We start from the raw sequence: 23,264 nt of genomic DNA on the forward strand, positions 1-23,264 counted from the left end.
GGAACAGGAGTACTTGTGGCACCTTAGAGACTAACAAATTTAAAGGTGAAAGGGGTCACCAGTACAAAAGTCTGAGAACCCCTGCCTTAGGATAATGACTCACTTACGAAGAGCAAATACACAGATCCACCCCGGTAGACTCCCTAACACGGACGCTAGAACAGTAGCCAGTATGCATATGTTATATATGAGGCAGTTACGGCCCAGTGGATACAGCACCAAACTGGGACTTGAGAGACCAGCGTATTCCTGGTTCTCCAATTAACCTGCAAAGTGACCGTGGGCGAGTCACTTTGCCTCAATGTCCCCATGTGTACAATCAGGTTAACATACTGCTAAAAAGGACCACAGATTGAATATGAATCAGTTGTGTAATGCAGTGGTGAAAAAGGCTAAAAACATTCCGGGGTGTATTAACAGAAGCCCTGTATGTAGGGCGTGGGAGGTGACTGTCCCGTTTTGCTCAGCACTGCTGAAGCCTCATCAACAAAAATAATAAAAGATAAGGAGAAACCTACCCTATGAGGAAAGGTTGAGGGAGCAGGGCACATTCAGCCTGGAGAAAAGATAACTGAGGGGACACCTGATATATGCAGTGGTGTTGTAGCTGTGTTGGTCCCAGGATATTAGAGAAACAAGGTGGGGGAGGCAATAGCTTTTATTGGACTAACTTCTGTTGGTGAGAGAGCCAAGCTTTCAAGTTTACACAGACCTCTCCTTCAGGTCTGGGAAAGTTTCCCAGATTGTGGAATCCCCATCATGGGAGGTTTTGAAGAACAGGTTGGACAAACACCTGTCAGGGATGGTCTAGGTTGACTTTGCTCTGCCTCAGCCCAGCGGGCTGGTCTTCAGGGCCTCTCGAGGTCCCTACCAGCTCGACATCGCTATGATTCTATGATACTGACCTCCTTTGTACCGTAATGGAGATCAACTGATGAAAAGAGCTACCTAATCATATAAGAACAAGTCTAATTAATCAATCCTAAAAAGGGAACTGTGTGACAAGGGGATATACGGTTGCTTATTCTTCTCTGAAGTGGATTCTCTTTTAGCAATCAAAATGATGGATCTTCTGGCAAGCTGATCTATCCAAGAGGGGAAAGTCTCCCTTCCTAGTCTTCAAAGCAAAAAATAATAACAACTGTGTGACAAGATAAGGGTTAAGGGCTTGATCCTACTACCCTCAACGTCAATAGTAAAATTCCCATGAACTTCAGGAGGAGCAGAGCTGGGTCTTTGGAAGAGTAAAATCATCCCTCTCTTAAATACACTGTGGCATTGCTCTGACATTATTATTACAGACTAACATTTTCCAGTTTAGGTGTCCAAAGCTAAAGTTATAAACTCATAAAAGCTTGTATTTCAATGCCCAAATACGGATTTTAGAAGTTTAAAAATTTGATATGTGTAAGGATGGGGATTTTCAAAATTCCACAGGTGGTTCAATGCAAGTCAATGGGAGTTGTGCTCCTGGTGTTTTTGGAAATCCCACCATTAATCAACCTTCATTTTTGGCTCAATCTATGCAATAGGCTTAAGGAATAAAGCTACAAAAAGTGTGGAGTCCACATGCCTGCCAAACATCACATCAATCTTTTGGCTGGTGTGCGCTCTAACCCATCTCTGTTTATTCAGACTGTAAGCTCTTTGAGACAAGGATCTGCCTGCTTACATGCTTATGAGTCCACTTTTGAGTACTATAACATAGTAAATTATCATTATTTTTTATAGCATTGGAGACTGGGAAGGGAGACTTTCCCCCCTGGGATCAACCTGTCACAGATCCATCAGTTTTATTGCTAAAAGTGAATCCATTTCAGAGAAGAATAAGCAAGAGCACATCCCCTTGGTCACATGTACATAAACTCCAATGCAGAGAAAGAACTGGGAATTCATATTGCAACCCAATGACTGATGCAAACACCTGACACCTTTAGTTTGCTACTTATGCCCATCAGTTTGAACGGCACGGTCTCTATGTAGAAAGCTAACAGAACACTTGCTTTAAGACAAAGTAGCGTATGAAATAGGTTAGCGCACATTTACTGAGGGTCATAAGTAACTGATGAGATGCTTAGGGACATAGAAGACAAACCCATTCCACTTCTGATCATTTACACAGTTATAATTTAGGTACAATTTACTTATTATTCCACTGCCTTTAAACAACTTTGAAGCAAACACCGAATGCATACCATTATTCTTTAATTGGAGCAGATTAAATTACTTACATAACACAATTTAATGTCTGACTGGAGCACCAGGGCCCGCTGAAAGGCAGCTAAACTACCTCTTTAAACTGAGTGCATAATAGCAAATGTAAAACATCGTCTTCATTTCTTTTCCTAAAATCTTGGCACCCTTAAAAAGCCAAAGGGCTATAATTTGCAATTGCAAGTGAAGAGTCTATTATACATCTACGCTGCTATGTTTTTGCCTAGGGCAGCAGGAGCGGGGAGCGCTGTACACACAACACACCTGTGTGTTTGCCTGGAAAATTATCTTTAAAGGGTTGGGTCTTTGTATGGCTCTCACTTTAAAGGTTATGAATCACTGTTGGAACTAACCCCCTAGGTTTTCACTACTGTTATTTACTGTTTGCTCTGTGGTGGCCCCTGGAGGTTCCCAGCCCCGTCATGCTAGTCATTTTACATGCTTGTTCCTGGTGATTTGTCTGAGGTGAACACACACTCACACTGACCCACAACACAGAGCACACAAAGGAGCCCCAGCCCCAGTTCCACAACATTGTGTAAAAACTCACAAGGCAGACTTCCCCTATCCTGAACAACCTCATACTGGGCCAGTGAACAGGGGGCAGCTAAACATATAAGAAAAAGATGATCCCTGCCCGCTGTATCTTAACGATCAGCACAGAATCTGATATCCGTACTCACTTCTGGACTGCTGGAGGAATCAGGAACAGTACTTCTCAATATTCTGCTTGGCACATCAGATGGGGGATGGGCCATCAGGGAGCTAAATACAAGTCTCTGATTCTACATTGCCTTGGCATGAGTTACAGCAGCCTAGGGGCTGCTCTCGTTTACATCACTTGGTGAAAGGTCACAGGAAGCAGCAGTGGAGTAACAGAGAGCTCTATCATGCTCCTTTCCCCATCTCTGGCAGCCCTCTCCCTCTCCTGGCCCACCCATTACAAGGAGATAGATGGCATGTGTGCTGGCTTTGTTGGTTTTATACCAGCAGGGAGTTCCCTTCCACCGCAGGCATTCTTCCCTGGGTATTTACAGGCAGAATCTGGCCCCATGTCTTTGCTCAGTCTGCAACGCACCATGTATACGTCTGGGACGACATATATCGCTGCTGTTGTTGTTACGATTCTAACTATCCCCTTCAATAAATAATGAGTATACCCTTTCTTTCTGCTTGATCCTGGCACTCACTGAGAATACATCCCCAAATCCTCTAATGACCCCCAGACATGTCCTGATACTAGCTTTCATCAGAGTACGTTTTTATTATCGTCTCACATGGAAAACCCAAGTTACACTGTGTGTTAGATTAAGTTGTGTGTTTGAAATTCCACCCTCCCACACACACACCAAACCTGAAGCCTCCCAGTCCCAGTCCCAAGCCAGTAGGTTCATTTCATAGGAAAGCTTAATTTCCATCAGAAGGAAATTCAGCAAATGGAAACAATACACATGCAAAACAAGACAGGCAGTAAGGAAATGAGTCAAGATTTCTGGAAAATATTTACTTGCAGCTTTGAATATGCAGAAATCTTGAAAATTCCACATAATAATTTCAGAGAGACTTGCAGAAGAGGGCTAGTTAATATAGGCTACATACGGTCAAATTCTGTGGTCCCAAATTTCCAGAGACGTCAGTGCAAACGTCTTCCCAAATCCCTGATGGCAGAGCAACGCTTTACAATGGTGTCTGCTGTATATGCCTGTTTTGCATTCAGAGTGATACAAAAAGACTGCAGAACCAAATTCATGTTGAAAACGGAAAAGGAGTCTAGTGAAGCACTTGTTTCTGTTTGGAGTGAAGATCATATGCGTAAGAGACCTGGTTTCTATTCTCAGTTCCTCCACTGACCTGTTGTGTGATGTGGGCCACCTCACATCCCCTCTCTGTGCCTCAGTTACCCCTACAAACTTTATCTGTTTAGACGGTAAGTTCTTTGGGACAAGGAGGGTCACTCTCTATCTGGATGTACCGCACCTAGCACAATGAGGCCCTGATCGCAGTTGGAGCCTCTAGGGGCTACCACAATACAAATAACAATAATAATAATAGTTCCCATAAGAAGTAACCTCCTGCCACTTGCTTGCACATGGAAATGCCAGGAGTGTATAAACTACATTGACTACAGTTTACCATGTGCAGCTTTCAGTCAGAAAAGCAACTTAAAGTGAAATGTCAGAAATGTAACTCAAAAAATAAACATCTCCCAAAAGACTTTCCAAGTTTTTTTCCTTACAAAACCAAACCAAACAAAAAACCGATTTCAGGCCAGCCTCATGGTACAGCGAGAGCTTCAGGCTGCAGCTTAGAAACCCAGAGCCTGATTCTGCAGGACAAGGAGCGCTCTCAGATGCCACAGACTCAAACCGGAGTCCCAGGCACTCCAAATCTTGCAGCACTGAACCCTATGGGTGCAGGAAATGATTCCGATTCTTGGACACCGGTTCAGTGAAGGTCGCAGAATACTACAGAGGTAAAGTGCTTTTCCTCTGGAGGAAGGAAGGGTCAGATGAATCACAATATAGTAAAACTCCTGCTGCTGGATGACTCATAACGCTATACTGGTGTCAGGGAATGCTAATTACCAGACCTCTGAACTAAGAATGTGTTTATGTTACCTAAAGAGAGAGAAAGTGAGTGTGATCGCCCTGCCCCACCCCCCCCCCCCCACACACAGGGAGAGAAAAGCAAGCTTTAAATCAGGCTGGGATGCCATATGCAGCCAAAATGCACCAGTAAAAGCATGAATTTTGCAGCTTCCACCTGCAGTAAGATGCTCCTGAAAACACAGCACTAGATCCACCCCTGGTGTAAACAGACATTGCCCCACTGACTTCTGTGGAGCAGTACTGATTTAAATAAGTAATCTTGTATTTTACACTCTCTAGGAGGCATTTGCCCCAACCAAAAAAAAATCAATCAATCAGTATTCTAATCTGAAACCACAGCCCCTTTTTGATATCTGAAACACTGTTTTCAGACTATGTGAAGCACACGATGTAAGCTGTATAGCATACATATAATTCAGCAGGATTAAATATGACAAACGTATATCAAGGTTTTGTTATTGGAAGTGAAACCATTTGCTGCAGATAAAGGCCCAGCAGAATAAAAGCTTGATTACTGTGATGAATAATGCATATTGCCTATGGTACTAATTAACCTTGTACTCCGGTAAGAAATTATGGAACAATAAGGCCAATTTGAAAGTGTCCCGACACTTTTCCCAGTGGCATCTGGCAATCACACTGTGGAATATGGAAAAACGGAGTCTATTAAACAAGGAAGATTTGCTCAGTAACTCATACTTTTTTGTATATTTCTCACATGTTCTATACAAATTGTTTGCTGTGTGTATATACAGGATAGAAAACTCATAAGCTACTACACAAACAAAACTGTCAGACCCGCTTTTCACATGCCCTCATGTGCACACCCAGCGACAGAGGCAGAGAAGATGCACATTTGACTCAATCCAGCCACGTTTCTACAGTGTATGTGTCTGGAGTCAATCAAGTTTAGAGTGAAGCAAACGAGAAGCATGCCAATATTTGCTCAGGGGTCAGACTGCATCTTTCAAAAGGGGAACCTTTGCAGGAAACCTTCTTGCACCTCCCTCTGAAGCATCTGGCCACTGTCAAAGAGGATACTGGGTGAGGTGGACCTCTGCTTTGATCTGGTCTGTCCATGCCTAAGCATCTTTACTGTGTCTACAGACTAAATCCAGCCCATTATGCTGTACAAGTAGATCCAACGAAGATCTTGGGGATGGTACGTTTTAGGGACCACACGCCAAGGGTCTGTGTCCACTCATGACAGCTAAGGTGAGCAACTGGAGGAACGGGAGAAATTACATGGACCCACTGGCTACTGCCCTCAGCTGAGGGCAAGCCCTGGCTGTACTGGGTGCAGCTATGGAGTGATTCCACTGGCTCTGTGCCCTCTGGGAGTGAAGGCCCCTTCCCCACAGCATCTCTCTCAGTCTCTGGGGCTATGGGCCGGCTTCCAGGACTTGACTCAACATGCTATAGCACAGTGGCCACTAGATGAAGCATAAGCTGCTCTCAGGATCATCCTTTAAATGCAGCACCGAGCCTACTGCAGCCATTAGTGAATGGAAATGCTGCATCAAACCAATGGTCCAACTACCCCAGTATCCTCCTTTCAACAGTGGCCACTGACAGATACTTCAGAGGGAATGAACAGAACAGGGCAATTATCCAGTGATCCATCACCTGCCATCCAGTCTGAGAAACTGGCAGTCAGAGGTTTAGGGCAACACAGAGCATGGGGTTACATCCCTGACCATCCTGGCTAATAGCCATTGATGGATTTATTCTCCAGGAATGTATCTAGTTCTTTTTTGAACCCTGTTGTGCAGGTTGACTGTGCATCGTATGAAGAAGTACTTTCTTATGTTTGTTGTCTATTAATTTCATTGGTTGACTCCTGGTTCTTGTGTTAACACTTACTTATTCACTTTCTCCACAACACTCATGAATTTATAGACCTCTATCATATCCTCCCTTAATCATCTCTTTTCTAAACTGAATGTCCCTGTCTTTTTAATCTCTCAGATCATTTATGAATACCTTGAACAGCACTCTTCGCAGTGCAGATCCTTGGGGGACCCTGCTATTTACCTCTCTCACTGTGAAAACTGTCTATTTTTTCCGACCCTTTGTTTCCTGTATTTTAACCAGTTACTGGTCCCTGAGAGGACCCTCCCTCTTATCCCATGACTGCTTAATTTGCATAAGAGCTTTTGTGAGGCTCTCTGAAAAACTTTCTGAAAGTCCAAATACACTATATCCATTGGATCACCATTCTCCACATGCTTGTTGACCCCCTCAAAACATTCTAATAGATTGGTGAAGCGTGATTTCAACTTACAAAAGCTGTGTTGAATCTTCCCCAACATATTGTATTCACCTGTGTCTCTGATAATTCTGTCCTTTACTATAGTTCCAACCAATTTGCCAGTTAGACTTACCAGCCTGTAATTGTCAGGATTGCCTCTGGACCCTTTTTTGAAAAAATCAGCAGTCGTCTGGTATGAAGGCTGATTTAAGTGATAGAATACACACCACAGTTAGCAGTTCTGCAATTTCATATTTGAGTTCCTTCATAACTCTTGGGTGAATGCCATCTGGCCCTGGTGACTTATTACTGTTTAATTTAAGACTTTGTGCCAAAACCTCCTCTACTGGCACCTCAATCTGGGACAGTTCCTCAGATTTGTCACCTAAAAAGAATGGGGTTCAGGTGTGGGAATCTCCCACACATCCTCTGCAGTGAAGACTGATGCAAAGAATTTATTTAGGTTCTCTGCAATGGCCTCATCTTCCTTGAGTGTTTCTTTTACATCTTGACCGTCCAGTGGCCCCAGTGATTGTTTGGCAGGCTTGCAGCTTCTGACCTACTTAAAATATTGCTTTCAGTTTTTGTGTTTTTTGCTAGTTGCTCTTCAAATTCTTTTTTGGCCTGCCTAATTATACTTTACACTTGACTTGTGCTCCTTTCTACTTTCTTCCTCCTGCAGATATATGTCTAGTTATGCATAATGGCTAATTACAAGCCTAAGTGCCTATTTGTACATGTAAAAATGCATTTAGGCACAAAAAATATGGGATTCTGAGCAAGCAAACACACATGGGATAATATTGATGGTCCAAATTTAGGAGGCTGCTTTAAAAACTCAGCCCTTGGAACAAAACTCGTCCCTTTGCCCAGTGCCCACCTTCACAGAAATAGAAAGACCAACAAGAAGCATGGCCAGTTTTGTGGTTCTACTACATAGTGGAGGGGCAGGTTGGAAGCCCCCGTGCAAGAGATCCATGTCGTGGAGCTATGTGACGCAAGTGTTCTGTCCAGGGCCGGCTCCAGGGTTTTGGCCGCCCCAAGCAGCCAAAACAAACAAACAAAAAAAAGCCGCGATCGCAATCTGTGGCAGCAATTCAGTGGGAGGTCCTTCACTCCCAGGCGGAGTGAGGGACCGTCCGCCGAATTGCCGCCGAATACCTGGACCTGCCGCCCCTCTCCGGAGCGGCCGCCCCAAGCACCTGCTTGAGAAGCTGGTGCCTGGAGCCGGCCCTGGTTCTGTCCTTACCACTATGGAGGTGGATTCTGGGGGATGAGGTCAGTAGATCTGCAGCTATGCCAATCGCTCCCAACAAACACGTGTGTGTGTGTGTGTGTGTGTGTGCAAGAGAAAAGCAGATGCCAAGGGGGAGGGGAAAAGAGAGTAGACAGCTGCTCCACAGCCTAGGGAAGGACTCACACCCCTACAGAGCACTCCTACGTCTAGTCCACTTACTCTGGATATGCACAGGGTCCAGGATTTGCCCCTTAGTATTTAGTCTTAAGAGCAGTCTGAAGGAATACCTCTCATACCACATCTGTGGAGCAGAATGAAGAACTACATGTGGCCTACATGAGATTTAGCCTGCATATATCGAAGAGTGTGATCCAGGGATCTCTTGGTGACAACTGGCAGAGGGCACAGGGAGTGCACAGAGTTTTACAAGGATCCCCTGGGTCAGATGTACGAATTATAGTTCACCAAAGGGGGCAGGTGAGATCTCTATCTAGAACCAGTAGTCCACTGGTCATCACCATCATTGTGAAATGTGTGTATGGATAATATTGAAGGACTTATGTGTCTATACTGAAAATTACATTCTTAAGGTCTTGAAACCAAGACAGGACACCAGGAGATGGCATACCCCCTGCCTCCAAGGAACATTGCTGAGGTAACAGACGCCAATCTCTCTGTCTCGCATTATGGATATGGTGTACTGTGTGCCTCACAATGCAATATGTGCTATTTGCATACTGAGCCAAGTGTAAATCAAGAAAGTGCAAAATCTACAAGAGAAGGATATACAGGGGAAAAACAACCAGCAGGGAGGTGCCTTGTCCATGAAAAAGGACAATGGATTGATCTGATCTATCTAGGGATGCAAACAGACTACATGATCTGGGATCATTCACCGAAGAACCAAGCAGACAATGTGTTTGTTTCATGAATGAAGGGGTCCAAGCCAGCCTGTCTGTAAAGCACTACAAGGACTTTGGGTGAGCATTGCTCTACCCGACATGACAGTATCTTGTTAATTAAGTCTAGGCTCTAGAATTCATTTATGTGCAGCCATTTTTTTCCAATATTTCCACTTGCCATTACCAGAGTGTCCCTCTACTTTGTTATACTGGTTTTCACCATAAACAGATCTCGGTGCTGGGCGTTAAGCGGAGGTGCTCCTGCCAAGCTGGGTATATCACTTCCTTGGAAGCACCCAATCTGTGAATACTGTGAGAGTCCAAGGGCCGGATGCTCCAGGGGGACTTTGGAGAGGTCAGGGTGTGCCTATCGCTGCATGCATCTGAGGTACACACTCCCGGCGTTAATCCTGCGGGGCTATATGTGGGCAACCACCAATGGGCAAGTCTCTTTTTTCTCTGGGGCTATCCTTCCTGGCCTAAATTCCTTTTTCACATGAATGACCGATTAAGTCTCTCAAGCATAAGCTCGCCTGTGCGCTTGGTGGTGATTGATGGTGGGCGGGCGGGGGCCACACTGCACTGACCTGAGATCTGTCCGTTGGTTTTACCACTGTCTGAATTCCCTACTGCCAGCTTTGTCAGGGGAAGCTACTGGTGTCACAATACAAGCGCAAGCCCTAACAGCTGAGACACGTCATTTGTCTGGGCAGCAGAGTACGCCTGGAAAGCCAACCGCCCTGCTTTGGTGGAAGTGTGTAAAACAATCAAGCCCAGTTAAGCAAACTAGTTTTGACATATTAAATCATGCTTGAACTGTGAGGGCACAAAAGAATGTAAAAACTCTTCTAAAAAGTCTTGCAATAAATAAATAAATAATAAAGGCCAGCAGAGAAATGGCACGGATGCTCAGATCAAAATAAAATAGAACGGTCTGTGGGGGGAAAGGAAAAATGTTAACAGTTTTCACAGAATTCAAGGAGACGTCCAAAAATCTCCTCGTGCTGCATTAAAAACCCATTTGCCAGACTTTCATATACCTTTGTACAACCATGAGACCTGGAATATACAGCAGGGTACACTGGAAATGAACGTGATTTCATTTTTGTCAAGGTCACTGATGAGTTTCCTGGTAACTTTTAGACACGCCTGCTGCTCAGAATAGTTGCGTTTATTTGTTATCGATCCAGTATGGACAGCATGCTCTGCGATGTGCAAACATATGTAGAGATACAGTATCACAGTGTTCAAGGACCTCACAATTAATAATCACAGTCCCACCCATCCTTCAGTTGCATGCATCACCTTGAATTCCCCCCGCCCCACCCCACAGGATGGATTTCTCGCAGTAATTAATGTGATGGATTGATTCTGATTTCCACTAATGTGACAAAGGCCTGTGCCCCATGCTCTAGGCTCCTTGGCATCCCTTTAACAAACACAGATCATTGATTTGGCTCCTGTTATCCGGAAGTCCATAGTCATGCCTCTAATGCGATCTGGGCAATCGGCTATCTGCAAAGCCACTCACTCACTGGGAAGCTGCAACCCGCAGGGTACTTTCACCGAATGCCAAATCGTCACATCCCCCTCCCTGTCCTAGGGAGCAGCTTTTCCATTCACTCTGCAGTAATTAAAACACTTCCCTTCCAGACGGCTTTGGAACACGATGATAGCGATCTCCATTATTGCTTGCGACTGGATGACAGACCATTCCAACCCCATGTAATACATCAAATATATCATTCGTGGAATTAGCATTATAGCAAAGGGGCCCTAGGCCCACATGGCAGGCATGCCCTTCACTCAGTGAACGGTAACCTTGACTCACAAGTACAATAAGCTCATCGTTGCCTTCCTATGGACACCCATTTCATGCAGTCTGTATCAGTCATTTACTACCTGTGCACAGATATAACCTATATAGTAGAAAGCAAGGGAGATGGTGGAATCTCCTTCCTTAGAGGTTTTTAAGGCCCGGCTTGACAAAGCCTTGGCTGGGATGATTTAGCTGGGAATTGGTCCTGCTTTGAGCAGGGGGTTGGACTAGATGACCTCCTGAGGTCCCTTCCAACTCTGATATTCTATGATTCTATGATTCATTTAGGATCTATATTTGCATATATACACTAGCCACCTGACTCTCTGTTACCCTCAGGCCTCTTTCTACCGCTCTGGCAGTGCAGACGCCTTTATACTGCCAGAGAGCTATAAACGGGCTTTCATGTAAATGAGACTCAGTCTCAGAATATGCACATAGAGGGTAGGATTTTCAAAAACCGGAGCCTGATTTAGGCACGTAAATGGCTTGATTTTCAGAAGTGCCGAGCTCCCAGCAGCTCCCATTGACTTCAGGCGGAGCTACTAGGTGTTTGGCACATCCGGAAGATCAAGTTTTGACCTAAGGATACGTCTACACAGCCGACCTTAAAGCGCTGCCGTGAGGGGAGGAGCTGGTGCACTGTCTACCCTGCCATTTACAGCGCTGAAACGTACCTCCCTCGGGGGGGGGGGGTGTTTTTTTCACACCCCGAGTGAGGAAAGTTTCAGCGCTGTAAGTGGCAGTGTAGACAAGCCCTACGTAAAGATTTAAGAACCCAGCTTTAGGGTTCTATTTTTAGAAAATCTTCTGTTTCAGTCACACTTTGCTTGACTATACCCTTAAGCACATATATGCAGTTTAAAAAAAAAAAAAAAAAAAAAAACCTATTACACTACTGTAACAGTCAAACTTCCAAAAGCTAGAGAATTCTCCAATATGGTTAACTGCAATTCAAGTTTCAGCACTGAAGGCATTTTACTTTCTTAGGCACTTATTATGAAAATGCCCCCTACTGCAGTCACACGTGGGATACAGAGTATATGTGACTTGATTTATGTTAACTAGCAAGTTTTTTTAACAGTCTGTATTAACTGTTTCTCAAGTTACATTGAAATGTCACTAATCTAAAATGCCAACATGCTATTAAACAGCTCAAAGATCATTTTCAACTAAGGCCCACAGTTAGCACCTATTCAACATACATCTCATCTTTGCTTTGACTTTACCAGCCCTTTATTTTCTCCCATATCACCCTGGTCTAGAAATCTGCCTGCTAACAGCTCTGATATATCACCTGTAATTCTATTGTACCTGTTTCTCTATTTATACAATTATTTGGTCTAATAAAAGTTACTACTTCACCCACCTTGTCCCTCTATTGTCTTCCCATCCTGACTACCGTATTTTCTTCCTGCTGGATGTGTCCTCCTTACATCCTAACCCCTCAAACTTCTTTTTTTCCTGAATAAATGTCTATAGAGGCAGGCTCGGGGTGGGAGGGTTGGAAAAGGGAGGTAGTTCGTGGATCTGGGCAGTTGTGTCAGCTTCCTTTTTTAGGTCCATTTTAGGTATAGGTTTTATGTTTGCATAGCACCTCCAACCATGAGGTCCTGGCCCAGGACTGGGGCTCAGAGGCGTTACTGCAATACAAGTAACAAAATAATAATAAATAAGAGGAATGCCATTTCTTGTGTTTAATTTTAACATTTGAAATGGTCAGCATGTCTTGAGGTATGATGTTTAGAATTTGTGGCGACTATTCTTGTTAATTACAGGGAGCCAAAGAAATGTGGTTTGGGCCCAAGTTTATGAGGGAATTGTGTTTAAATTTTTCCAGTGCCCAAGTCAGTCAAGATATTTCTAAAAACTTTCACAGAACATTCAATTGTCCTCTGAACAGCTATTGTGATAAAGTCAAAGACTAAATTCAGTCGTCAGCATGTGAAATAAGTGTCACTCTCAATGACACCTCAGCTCTGAGCGGTCCATCATTGCCTCCATGTTTATGTAGGGATAACTTCTCTCATGATCAAAAAGGCCAAAACTCTAGTGAAGTCCCTGGAATTATGCCTGTTTAAATCAGAATTTGCCCCATTATGTGCTGAGAGTATCTATATTACATGTCATCCTATAAAACAGTATATAACTTGTTTAAGGCAATATTTGTGCAATGAAACAAAAGAAAATGCGAGCTGCAAAATTCTACACTTAGGGCAAAATCCTGCCTCCAATGAAGTTGATGGTGTCATGGAGTCCCCGGGTGATGCTCGGGAACTGCTCCCCACAAAGCCAGTCAGGACTCTGGGGGAGTCTCCTCTCTGTGAGCAGACTGTCTTCAGGGCAAAAAGCTCACACGGCTTCACCTTCCTGGGTCTGACCTCAGAGTATTCAGCATATGCCCCTCCGTGCGCTTCCCACAGCGAGTCCGCCCAGACGGGGTCCTGGGGAAGCCAGAGGGTCCTGCACGCACCCCAACTTCGCAGTCAGACGTGAGTCTCAGCCAGCCAGTAAAACAGAGGTTTATTAGATGACAGGAACATGGTCTAAAACAGAGCTTGTAGGAAGAGAGAACAGGACCCCTCAGCCACGTCCATTTTGGGAGGCAGTGAGCCAGACACCCATGTCTGCACTCACTCCATGTCCCCAGCCAACCCCAAACTGAAAAACTCTCCAGCCCCTCCTCCTCTGGGCTTTGTCCCTTTCCTAGGCCAGGAGGTCACCTGATCTCTTTGTTCTCCAACACCTGCAGCTGGCACCTTTGTAGAGGAGGGGCCCAGGCCATTAGTTGCCAGGAGACAGAGTGTCAGCCATTTTCTGTCCAGCCAGCATCACATCTGCCCTCTAGAGCTCTGCAACAATCACACCCACTTCTCCCACCACCTAGATACTTAAAAATTGCATAGGGGAAACTGAGGCACCCACACCGTATTCAGAGAAAACATTATGAACATTCCCACTTCATCACAGTTGGCAAAACTCTGATTGACATCAACAGAGCCAGAATTCCAGCACCAATGTGGGCCCAATGCACGTTAAAATGGCCAAGATATAAAGCCCTGCAAAGAGGAAGTTTTATAGTTGAAATGTCAACACGTCATTAACTACTGCTAAGCGCTACTATACTAAGACGCACAAAACTGAAAACCTGCTTCGTGAGGAACACAACATACAATAGTACCACTGATTTTAAAACCTGATGTAAAGTTTGTGGAGTCAGATTGTTCTTGAAAACTGTACCTGAAAAAGAAGCTGAAAAGTCAAGGAAGACCACAGCCATATGAACTGGGAGGCTGACATGTATTGTCTTCCACATCGCCTCTCCCTGTGCCATAATACTCTCTAAAGAATTCTGCTTTGCTACAAGGAGGCTTTCATTCAAGTCTTCTCGGAGATCTGTATTCAACTAAAACTAAGCAGTTTATCTGGGAACAAACATATACACATAACCTGGAATCTGCCCAATTTGAGGATTGTAAATTGTCTTTTGGTTTATAAGTAAACATGACATTTGCACTTCAAACTTGCCGAGCAAATTTTGATCCTTCATTTCACCTATTGTAATCTTATTGTTTAATCTATAATCCAAGGGATAACAACAAGGTGGGGGCAGGGGGCTAATTGTTGTACCGGGAGGTGGTTGCATAGTAAATCAGATTGCATGGAACAATGAGGTTAAGTTAGACAAAGTAATGGTTCCAAATCTCCTCTACTAGGGTGTGCTGCTACAGAATGAGAAAGAGATCTTCAAAGTCATTAGGAGTCATTACCATACTAACTACATTTGTGGCATAGTGTGTATACTCCAATCACGTTTCCTATAACTAAGCCCTATTCATGTGCAAAATAAAACAAAGAATAAAGCAATATTTAATCAATCCTGCTGTGATACGAGTTTGATTTCAGGAAAACACTCAAGTGCTTTTACTGAATATATCAACCCCGGAACGCACACATCTCTTCAGAACAAACCATTCCCACTTCAGCGATAACCGGCACTTTGCTGAAAAGCGACAGTCATGTCATTTTCTTCATGTTTAAAAAAACTACAACACACAACACAGCCAAAAGCTTAGCTACTTTGATGCTGGTTGGTAGTGTGCCTAATTAAAATTAACTAGGCTCTTCAGCTCACAATTATATGAACACCTAATATGCTGCACTCCCAGCCAATTCTGTTTTAATCACAAAAATGCACCAGAAGTATGAATGATAAGCACAGAACTCCCTGTAGTCTTGGCACTATTTCCGAATTCAGTATTTTCCATGTACTGTGTATTTCCATCACTGTTTTTCCTTGCTATGCAATCGCCTCCCAGTAGAACAATTAAACCGTGGTTTGTTTTTTTAATCCACTGGACTTTGCTTGCTATCCATTATCCCTCTAGGGGAAATCTTGCTTGCCTTTCTCACGTGAGTTGTCCCAAATGGGAATACTCCCATATTCTTCAGTGTTTTTAGCTTTGACAATGATCCACAGTTTAAACTTTAAAGCCAGAATGTAGCAGCTCTTATGTGGGCGGTGCAAGAGAGGGGACAGGGAAAATGCTTTCCCCTTAGAATATCAGGAGGTCATCTAGTCCAACCCCCTGCTCAAAGCAAGACCAATCCCCAGACAGATTTTTGCCCCAGATACCTAAATGGCCCCCTCAAGGATTGAACTCACAACCCTGGGTTTAGCATGTCAATGCTCAAACCACGGAGCTATCCCTCTCCCCACCCCTTCCATACCCACTCCTGCACTGGAGGTGGTGAGACCCCCTGCACATTGCAGGCCACAGAACCTCACCCACCCACTCCTGTAATAGACCCTGAACCTCTGCCTGAGTTACTGAAGTCCTCAAAACATGATTTAAAGACTTCAAGTTACAGAGAATCCATCATTTACGCTAGTTTAAACCAGCACGTGACCCTGCTCCATGCTGCAAAGGAAGGCAAAAACCCCCAGGGTCTCTGCCAATCTGATCTGGGGCAAAATTCCCACTGATTTTAATGGGGCCCGGATTTTACCCAGAATATCCTGTTTCCACTCACTGAGCTCAACATGGGTGGCCTACACCCAAAGACAACCTAGCTAGAGAGGGTCATGCTCATTAGCAATCCAGCTCCAGCCCTAATGGGAAGTGTGTACACTAAACACACCCACCTCTGCATGCGTGCTGTCTTTCTCAGCCCCCCACAGGCACTGCGCCCTCTGATACCACTCCTGCAGCCACGCCGCTTTGCACCAGTTCCCTTCCAACACAGCTGCAAAGGCCACAGTCTCTGGCTAAATCTCTTTCCACTACTCGATAAGCAAGCAAGGCATGGAGAAGTCATTCAAACAGCTCCTGGATTGCAGCACTGTCTGCTGAAGATTAGTAACTTTGCTTTGCCTCTGAGTAAACCAGCAACAAAATCACCTGGGAGTTGATTCAGCAGGTAAACTTTTGAACTATAGGAACTTGGATACCTTTGTCAATGACTTTTAATTAAATCCAAAGCAGAAATTTGTCAACATGGATTTTTTTTTTGGCTGAGGACTTTGTTTCTAAGAATCCACTTCTTTCTTGGCAATAACTAGCATGAATTTCAACAGAAATAATGAACAGTAAGCAAAGAAAAAAGTTTGGATGAAAAATATTGCTTCAGCAAGTTGACGAAGAAACAATGAAATGATAATTGGGTTAGATCATGTTTCAAGAAAATAAAGCTGTTTAAACATTCCTAGTTGTAAAAAAATTAAACTACAAAATATTTCTTCAGTTGGCAATTCCTTTCGAAAGCACACACATTGTCCCCCAGTCATTTCCAAAGAAGTTCTTCCCTTGTAAAGACTGGCACTAAAATAAGATTTGGCTTAAATTTGTTTCCATTATTTTGCAAGATCCTGTATAATTACAGTGCATTCCTGTTTCAAGTTGGCTAAAATTGGCTTCCTACTTTTACCACTGTCTCATGCCACTTAGAGCAGCAGTACACACTGGAAACTGGAAAAGAGGTCATTGTGTTCCTTTGAATTCATCATTGTTCCTTGGTGTAGTTCAGTTTCTAATTCATTTCACTTCTTTAATTCTCAAATATTTGTGACTCTACTCTGAAAACTGATTGTAAGAAAATGGCATTGCAGGGCTTGTGTTCACTGCATTCCAATCATTTCCATTCTGGTTACTCGGGGTTTACTGGTAAAAAATATGTCTTTTCTACCTAGCAGCTTTGCAAATTTAACCTGGGATCTGAAAGTCAAGCTGGGTTTTCTCCCCATCATGTGTACCAGAAAAAAAGGTTCTGTAGCCCAGATTAAAGCCTAGATTTTCTAAGGTATTTAGGTGTTCAACCCCCAGTGGTAGATCACCTAAATACCTTTGAGGATTTGGGCCCATGTCCTCAATTATAGTTGTGTAACCCCATTGTTGCCAGTAGGATAACACACGTTTAACTGGCAAGCTGCATAACTGGAACTTGGTAGACAATTCTACTGACAGCACACAAGGAAGACAGGAAAGAAGCACCCTCCCTTTAAGCTGTGTTGGTTCTGCAGTGTTTAAAGCAGTAAAAAGTAGCAAAACCATATTGCCTGTTACTAAAATGGGACGATAAAGCTGAATACACGCAGGGAACAGATCTGCTGAACCAGAAGGTACCCTTTTTACATAATCACTTTTCAAGGAATATCAGCTCCTTATGTAACTCCCCAATAGGGAGTCCAGATGCATGCAGTAAAAATATCAAAATTGCCGTCACAGTAAAAAATACAGATATTCAAATGCAGGAAGCAGATAAGAAAAAAAAAAAGATTAGAAAGTGTCATTTGGGCCAGATCCTAAGATGGTGTAAATCAGCAAAGCTCCATTGATTTCAGTGGAGTTACCATCAATTTACACCAGCTTAGGATCTGGCCCTTTGCCAACTGAAATGCACTCCCTGATGAGGCCTGCAGAAGAATGGCTAAATATCACCAACCAAAACTGAAACTTGGTACAACAGACAAGTGAATATTGTCAGAGATGCTTTTAAGAACCCATTGAACCAGGGCTAACATAACCGAGCCTAAAAAAATAGGATACTGTGCCCAATCAATACTGTGGAAAGCAACGTACCTACAGGGGGAGTGCTACCTTTCATTTTTATTATTCGCACGTGCAGCAATTTATTCATGTGAATAATGACCCTTGTGCACAGGGCTTTTCACTAGCATTTTCCCACATGGTCACAATTTATCACTGGTTATCTCATGACAGCTGATGATAAATTGGCCGAGTTGCAGAACGAGGTGTAAAATACAAGAAGTTTTGTTTGTTAGATAAATACCGTTTGACTGCCCACGTTATTTGAAATAATAGCTGAATTATATAATGAGATTAAGCCATGTCATATGTGTCGCCTGAACGTCCCAAGTGATACAAATTGCTCGGCTGCTGCTGTCGGTGCCTCCTTCGTAAAGCATCCTGATGACAAGATGATGAATTGAAGAGATCATTGCCAATTAATGATTTTTAGACAGAAGGGATTTCAATTGTTCCCTCATGTTGGTGAGGGTGAGTGACATTTGCATCATCTCTAACAAAAGAATGTAGTCTGCTATTGGCCAGACAAGACGTTATGACTCAGTGAACGTTATTTTTGGAGGGGAAATGCCAACAAACACATTCAGGTTCTTCTGTGGTAGAAACACACCAGGGTATTGTTCCAGTGCAGAGTTTAGCTGCCAAATAATCTGTATTATGTAGTTCAAACCTACATTAAAGCTCAGGGCCAGATCCTCTGAGATATGTAGGCATCCAACTCCCCTTGATTTCAGCAGGAGTTTGGCACCTACATACCTGTGAGGATCTGGGCCCCAGGATCCTAAATGCCTCTGACTTGCAAGGGAATTAAGGGCTGAGCACTACTGCTTAATTATACCAGTATAGTTAAAACAGTGCCACCTCCTTACTGTGACGCAGTTACACTGGCATAAAAGTGTTCATACTGGCATAGCTATTCTCCTACAGGAAGGGGCACTATGATCAGGGCCGGCTCTAGGATTTTTGCTCCCCCTCCCCCCGTTTTTTCTTACCCCGGCCCCGCCTCAACTCCGCCCCTTCCCCAAATCCCCAGCCCTGCCTCCTCCCCCCAGGCTCTCAAGCCTAGGTGGGAGGGAGGGAGAGGGAGAAGCAGCGCGTGCGCCGTGGCCACTCAGGGTCTCCCCCTCCCTCCCAGGCTTTCAAACCTGGGAGCAGCAGCGCGCGAATCAGCTGTTTCGCGCGCCGCGGCCGCTCGGGATCTCCTCCTCCCTCCCGGGTTTGAGAGCCTCGGAGGGAGGGCGAGCAGCGGCGTGCGAATCAGCTGTTTCACACGCCATGGCGCGCGAGCGGCAGCAACGGAGGTGAGTTAGGGCGGCCGGGGCACATTTTTAGGGGCAGCATGGCCGGTGCCAGAATGCTGCCCCTAAAAATGTGCCGCCCCAAGCACCAGCTTGTTTTGCTGGTGCCTAGAGCCGGCCCTGACTATGATACCAATACTGTTCTACTGCGCCCACACGAGAGGTTACCCTGGTCTACAGCTTCTCCGTGGCCCTGGCCAGCTTTTCAAGGCCAGTGACAAGGTTTTGGTTTATTTAAAGTCGGTAGCTGCTAGTCTGGATAATTTTCATGGCGGCTGCTGACGACAGCAGCCCGGAAAGATTCAATAAAGCCCAAGCAGAACAGAGCAGCAGCTCTGGTAGCCAACGGAGCAGTGAGTGCAGGAGGGGAGGGGAATCAGTGTCTCAGTAACCAGCGGAAGGGCCCATCACGTGGCGCCCAATCAATGCTTGCTATCTTGGGGCAATTTATGTTTAGCAGGCAGGCAGGTACTTGCCAGTATGTCTGGCTGCATTCCCTTGCCTGCAGCAATCAAGATTTCCTCCATTTTGGCTGGTGCTGCTTGGTTCCTCTTGTGCCAAATGCTAAGCCAGACGCACCTCCCGCACAGGTGGGGAATTCATTATCAGGGCAAGGGAGGAACAAAGTATCTGCGAGGTGTTCAGAGAGAGGAATATCCTAGTGTAACCCCTCTGGAGTTTAGAAAACATGGCCCCTTTTGGAACAGGTGCCCCTGGGGTGAAAGGAATTTTTCCTGTGCATGCCTTCTCTTGGCCAGAGCTGCCCGCAGAGCAGCCTCCATCTTGGCCACGAGGGCGCTAAAGCTACACTAGTAAAAGCAGGGTTTCCTTATAACAGAAGACCTCTCCCCCAAAAGTAAACTTCTCTACTCCCTCCCTTCCAGGAGACTTGTAAAAGGGACAACAGCTATCTCTGGGTTTCTCCCAAAGACTTCAGTGGAGTTTTGTGTGATCAACAACTGCATGATCAGGACCCTTGTTTGATACATACCCAACGAGAACCCACCATGGGCACATGTCCTACTCTCCTTACTCACCACAAACTCACACTTATTTCAGGCCGGAGGAAAGCGAACTCAACATGGTCTGTAAACTCAAAGGGAGACTACCCTACACACCAACAGACCATTAACAACATGCAGCCAGCAGCCAGAATGAGACAATGTCTTCAAGTGACAAGGGAGTATGCGCATTCAAATGACAATTTACAAATAATAATGCAAAAAAGCCACTAGTAAACACAAATTGCATTGAAAGGGCCTTCTGTCTGTGTTATTACCAAATAGTTTTCTAATAAACCACCTATTATACACTTAAAATTGAAGTGTAATTAAAAAAAAGAAAAACAAGCGTGTTATAATACAACAATGTTCCAGCAAATTCTACATTGTTTGATATTGGATTTATTTAAAAGTCCTCTTTTAAGATACTTAGTTGCCATTAAACACTTGTCTTAGCTAAGGCCCTGACCCTGAGATGTATTTATGGTTGAAGTAGACAAAATGGGCTGCTCAAGGGTGCAAAGTATATATATATATAACCATTATAATGGGCCAGATTCTGATCCTCTCATTCACACCGAATAGCACGTTACGCCAATAGTACCACTACTGAGCAGATTCTCCACACTCACAGCACTCTGGCAGTGGAAAGAGCCTTGAACGAGGAGTAAATTACAGCCTCTTTCCACAGCTCTGGTGAATGAGAACCAGGTCCACTGACTTCAGTGAGATGATCTATGACATGTGGAACTCTGCAGCGTGAAGGAGCGTACCCGAATATGGCCCAAGATGTGTGTTGTGCAAAACCACAGCACCAGTTTCCCTTGCAAATTCTTACCTTGACAGGTGCTGTTCTTCTCCTCGTACCCTGCTTTACACATGCATTTTCCAATGGGCACCAGCCATTCCCCTTCTGCACTGCAGTGCATCTTTGGAGGCTCATCGGTCACAGAGTGGTTCACACAGGAGCCAGACACTTCCAGCAGCTGGGAGGAATCTGCCCCAGTGATGGTGTCGGGAAAGAGGGCCAGGTTACGTATAACGGAAGGGCACTTTTTGTAATACACTCGCACGGACACCAGGGCGATGCAGGCACCTACATCCTGGAAAGCCAAGTAAAATCCCTTTTTGGTCAGAGGCCCAACATCTCTGATCTCGGTGTTCAGTTTCATGACTCGGTCTCCAAGGTCGAGCTCCGTGAAGCTCTCATCCGCGGCAATGGTGTCGATCTTGATGTACTGGTTTTCTTTGACATTCCTTCCGTCTGCGTCGTCCGATTCAAAGTAATACACATTGAAAGTCTCTTTGCAAGTCCCGAGTCCTCCTGGAAGACTGTTACAGTCCCTCAGAGTGAACTTGAGTTCAATGAAGATCCGGGAGGCTCCTTCATTGGAGATCCAGCTAGTCAGAAGCCAGTTGTTCTGATTCTGTTCCATTACTTTGCACACTTGATATGTGTGTATTGGAGCATAATTTTCATCCACCTCACCAATTTCTTCCCACTGTGCAAAAAGAGAGAGGATTACTTAAAAAAAAAAAAAACAAAAAAAGCAAGCAAGCCACAAATCCCTAAAAATTTTAACTTTCTTGCAAGAGAGCTGCACTGTTGGAAGAAATGAGAATGTTAAAATGATTTCCATACCCTAGGCCTGACCCAATGCCCCACGAAGTCAGAGGACAGATTCCTACTGAACATAAAGGCCACTGAGGGCAGGGCTACGCTTGCAGATGTAGAGCGCTGTGAGTTAAACCGGCCCTCGTAGAGCGCAGTAGGGAAAGCGCTGCAGTCTGTCCACACTGACAGCTACAAGCGCACTGGCGTGGCCACATTTGCAGCACTTACAGCGGCCAGAGAGAGCAGTTCATTGTGGTAGCTATCCCAGCATGCAAGTGGCTGCAGCGTGCTTTTCAAATGGGGGTGGGGTGGGGTGGAGTGTGACAGGGAGTGTGTTGTGTGTATGTGGGGGGAGAAATAGTGGGTTTTTGGGGGGCTCAGAGCATGTCAGCATGCTGTCTTGTAAATTCAGACAGCAGCAGATCCCCCCTCCCCCGCCTCTCTCTCTCACACACAGCATTCCACAGTAATGGTTTGCTTTGATATCCACATTCCTGCAGCGATTCCAAAACAATGACAAGAGTGGCCACTTGATTTCAGGGGATTATGGGACGTTTCCAGAGACCGATCAGAGCGCAGTAATGCAACACCTCATTCACACTGTCACCCAGGCGTTTCACTTGAGGCGCACCAAGCGTGATGCTTCTCACCGAGGTGGAGTACCAGAAGCGCTCTAGCCCTGGAGTCAGAGCGCTCTACGTGCCTTGCCAGTGTGGACGGGTCGTGAGCTAGGGTGCCTGGGGCTGCTTTAATGCGCTCTAACTTGCAAGTGTAGCCAAGCCCTGAGTAAGGCCTTCTGTTTGGAAACAAGTGAGAACTGGTCAAAAAAAATTTTTTATTGTTGCTTTTGTTAAGTATTGGTTTGTTAAGCAACCGCATTGAAAGAGTTGCAGTATTTAAGGCAAGACTATGGCTTGCTCTATGCAGCCAGGCAGTGGAGTGAAGGTGTATAAGGATCCCCCATTTATTCCCTGCATGACCCCACAGCATCACTGACCAGTGCACAGGAAGAATAGCAGATTCCTCAGGTCCACTCTTCCCCTCCATACAGGTGGGCAGGGAATGGGCAGAGAGGGGCATGGAATATGGCAAGTCAGAGCAAAGAGAGAAGTAATCTGCTATCAATGTAAATCCATAGCAGATTACTTCCCCTAGAGCAAAACGGGATGAATTGTGACTGCTGGACTACTCCAGGGATTGTCCACTACACCTTGCTTCTTATGCAGGGCACCGGGTATAGTCACAATCAAGCCATTAATGAGGATTGTCTAG

The 23,264-nt window shown here is 44.8% G+C and overlaps 1 protein-coding gene across 17 annotated transcripts in view; it reads right to left on the reverse strand.

The window, feature by feature from the left end:
• The window catches only part of EPHA5 (EPH receptor A5), a 323,509-nt gene extending 301,633 nt beyond the window's left edge, over positions 1–21,876 (reverse strand). For 11 of the 17 annotated variants that reach the window (XM_034771961.1, XM_034771956.1, XM_034771962.1 and 8 more), the window contains exon 1: positions 21,216–21,813. In XM_034771961.1, the coding sequence (XP_034627852.1) occupies positions 21,216–21,813 (598 nt within the window). Of the gene's footprint in view, positions 1–21,215 lie in introns of all 17 variants that reach the window. The other 6 variants (XM_034771968.1, XM_034771965.1, XM_034771967.1 and 3 more) reach the window with 2 other exon arrangements.
• Between the last annotated feature and the right edge of the window lie 1,388 nt (positions 21,877–23,264).

The sequence above is a fragment of the Trachemys scripta genome, chromosome 5, assembly GCF_013100865.1.
Source record: "Trachemys scripta elegans isolate TJP31775 chromosome 5, CAS_Tse_1.0, whole genome shotgun sequence".
Taxonomy (NCBI): domain Eukaryota; kingdom Metazoa; phylum Chordata; order Testudines; family Emydidae; genus Trachemys; species Trachemys scripta.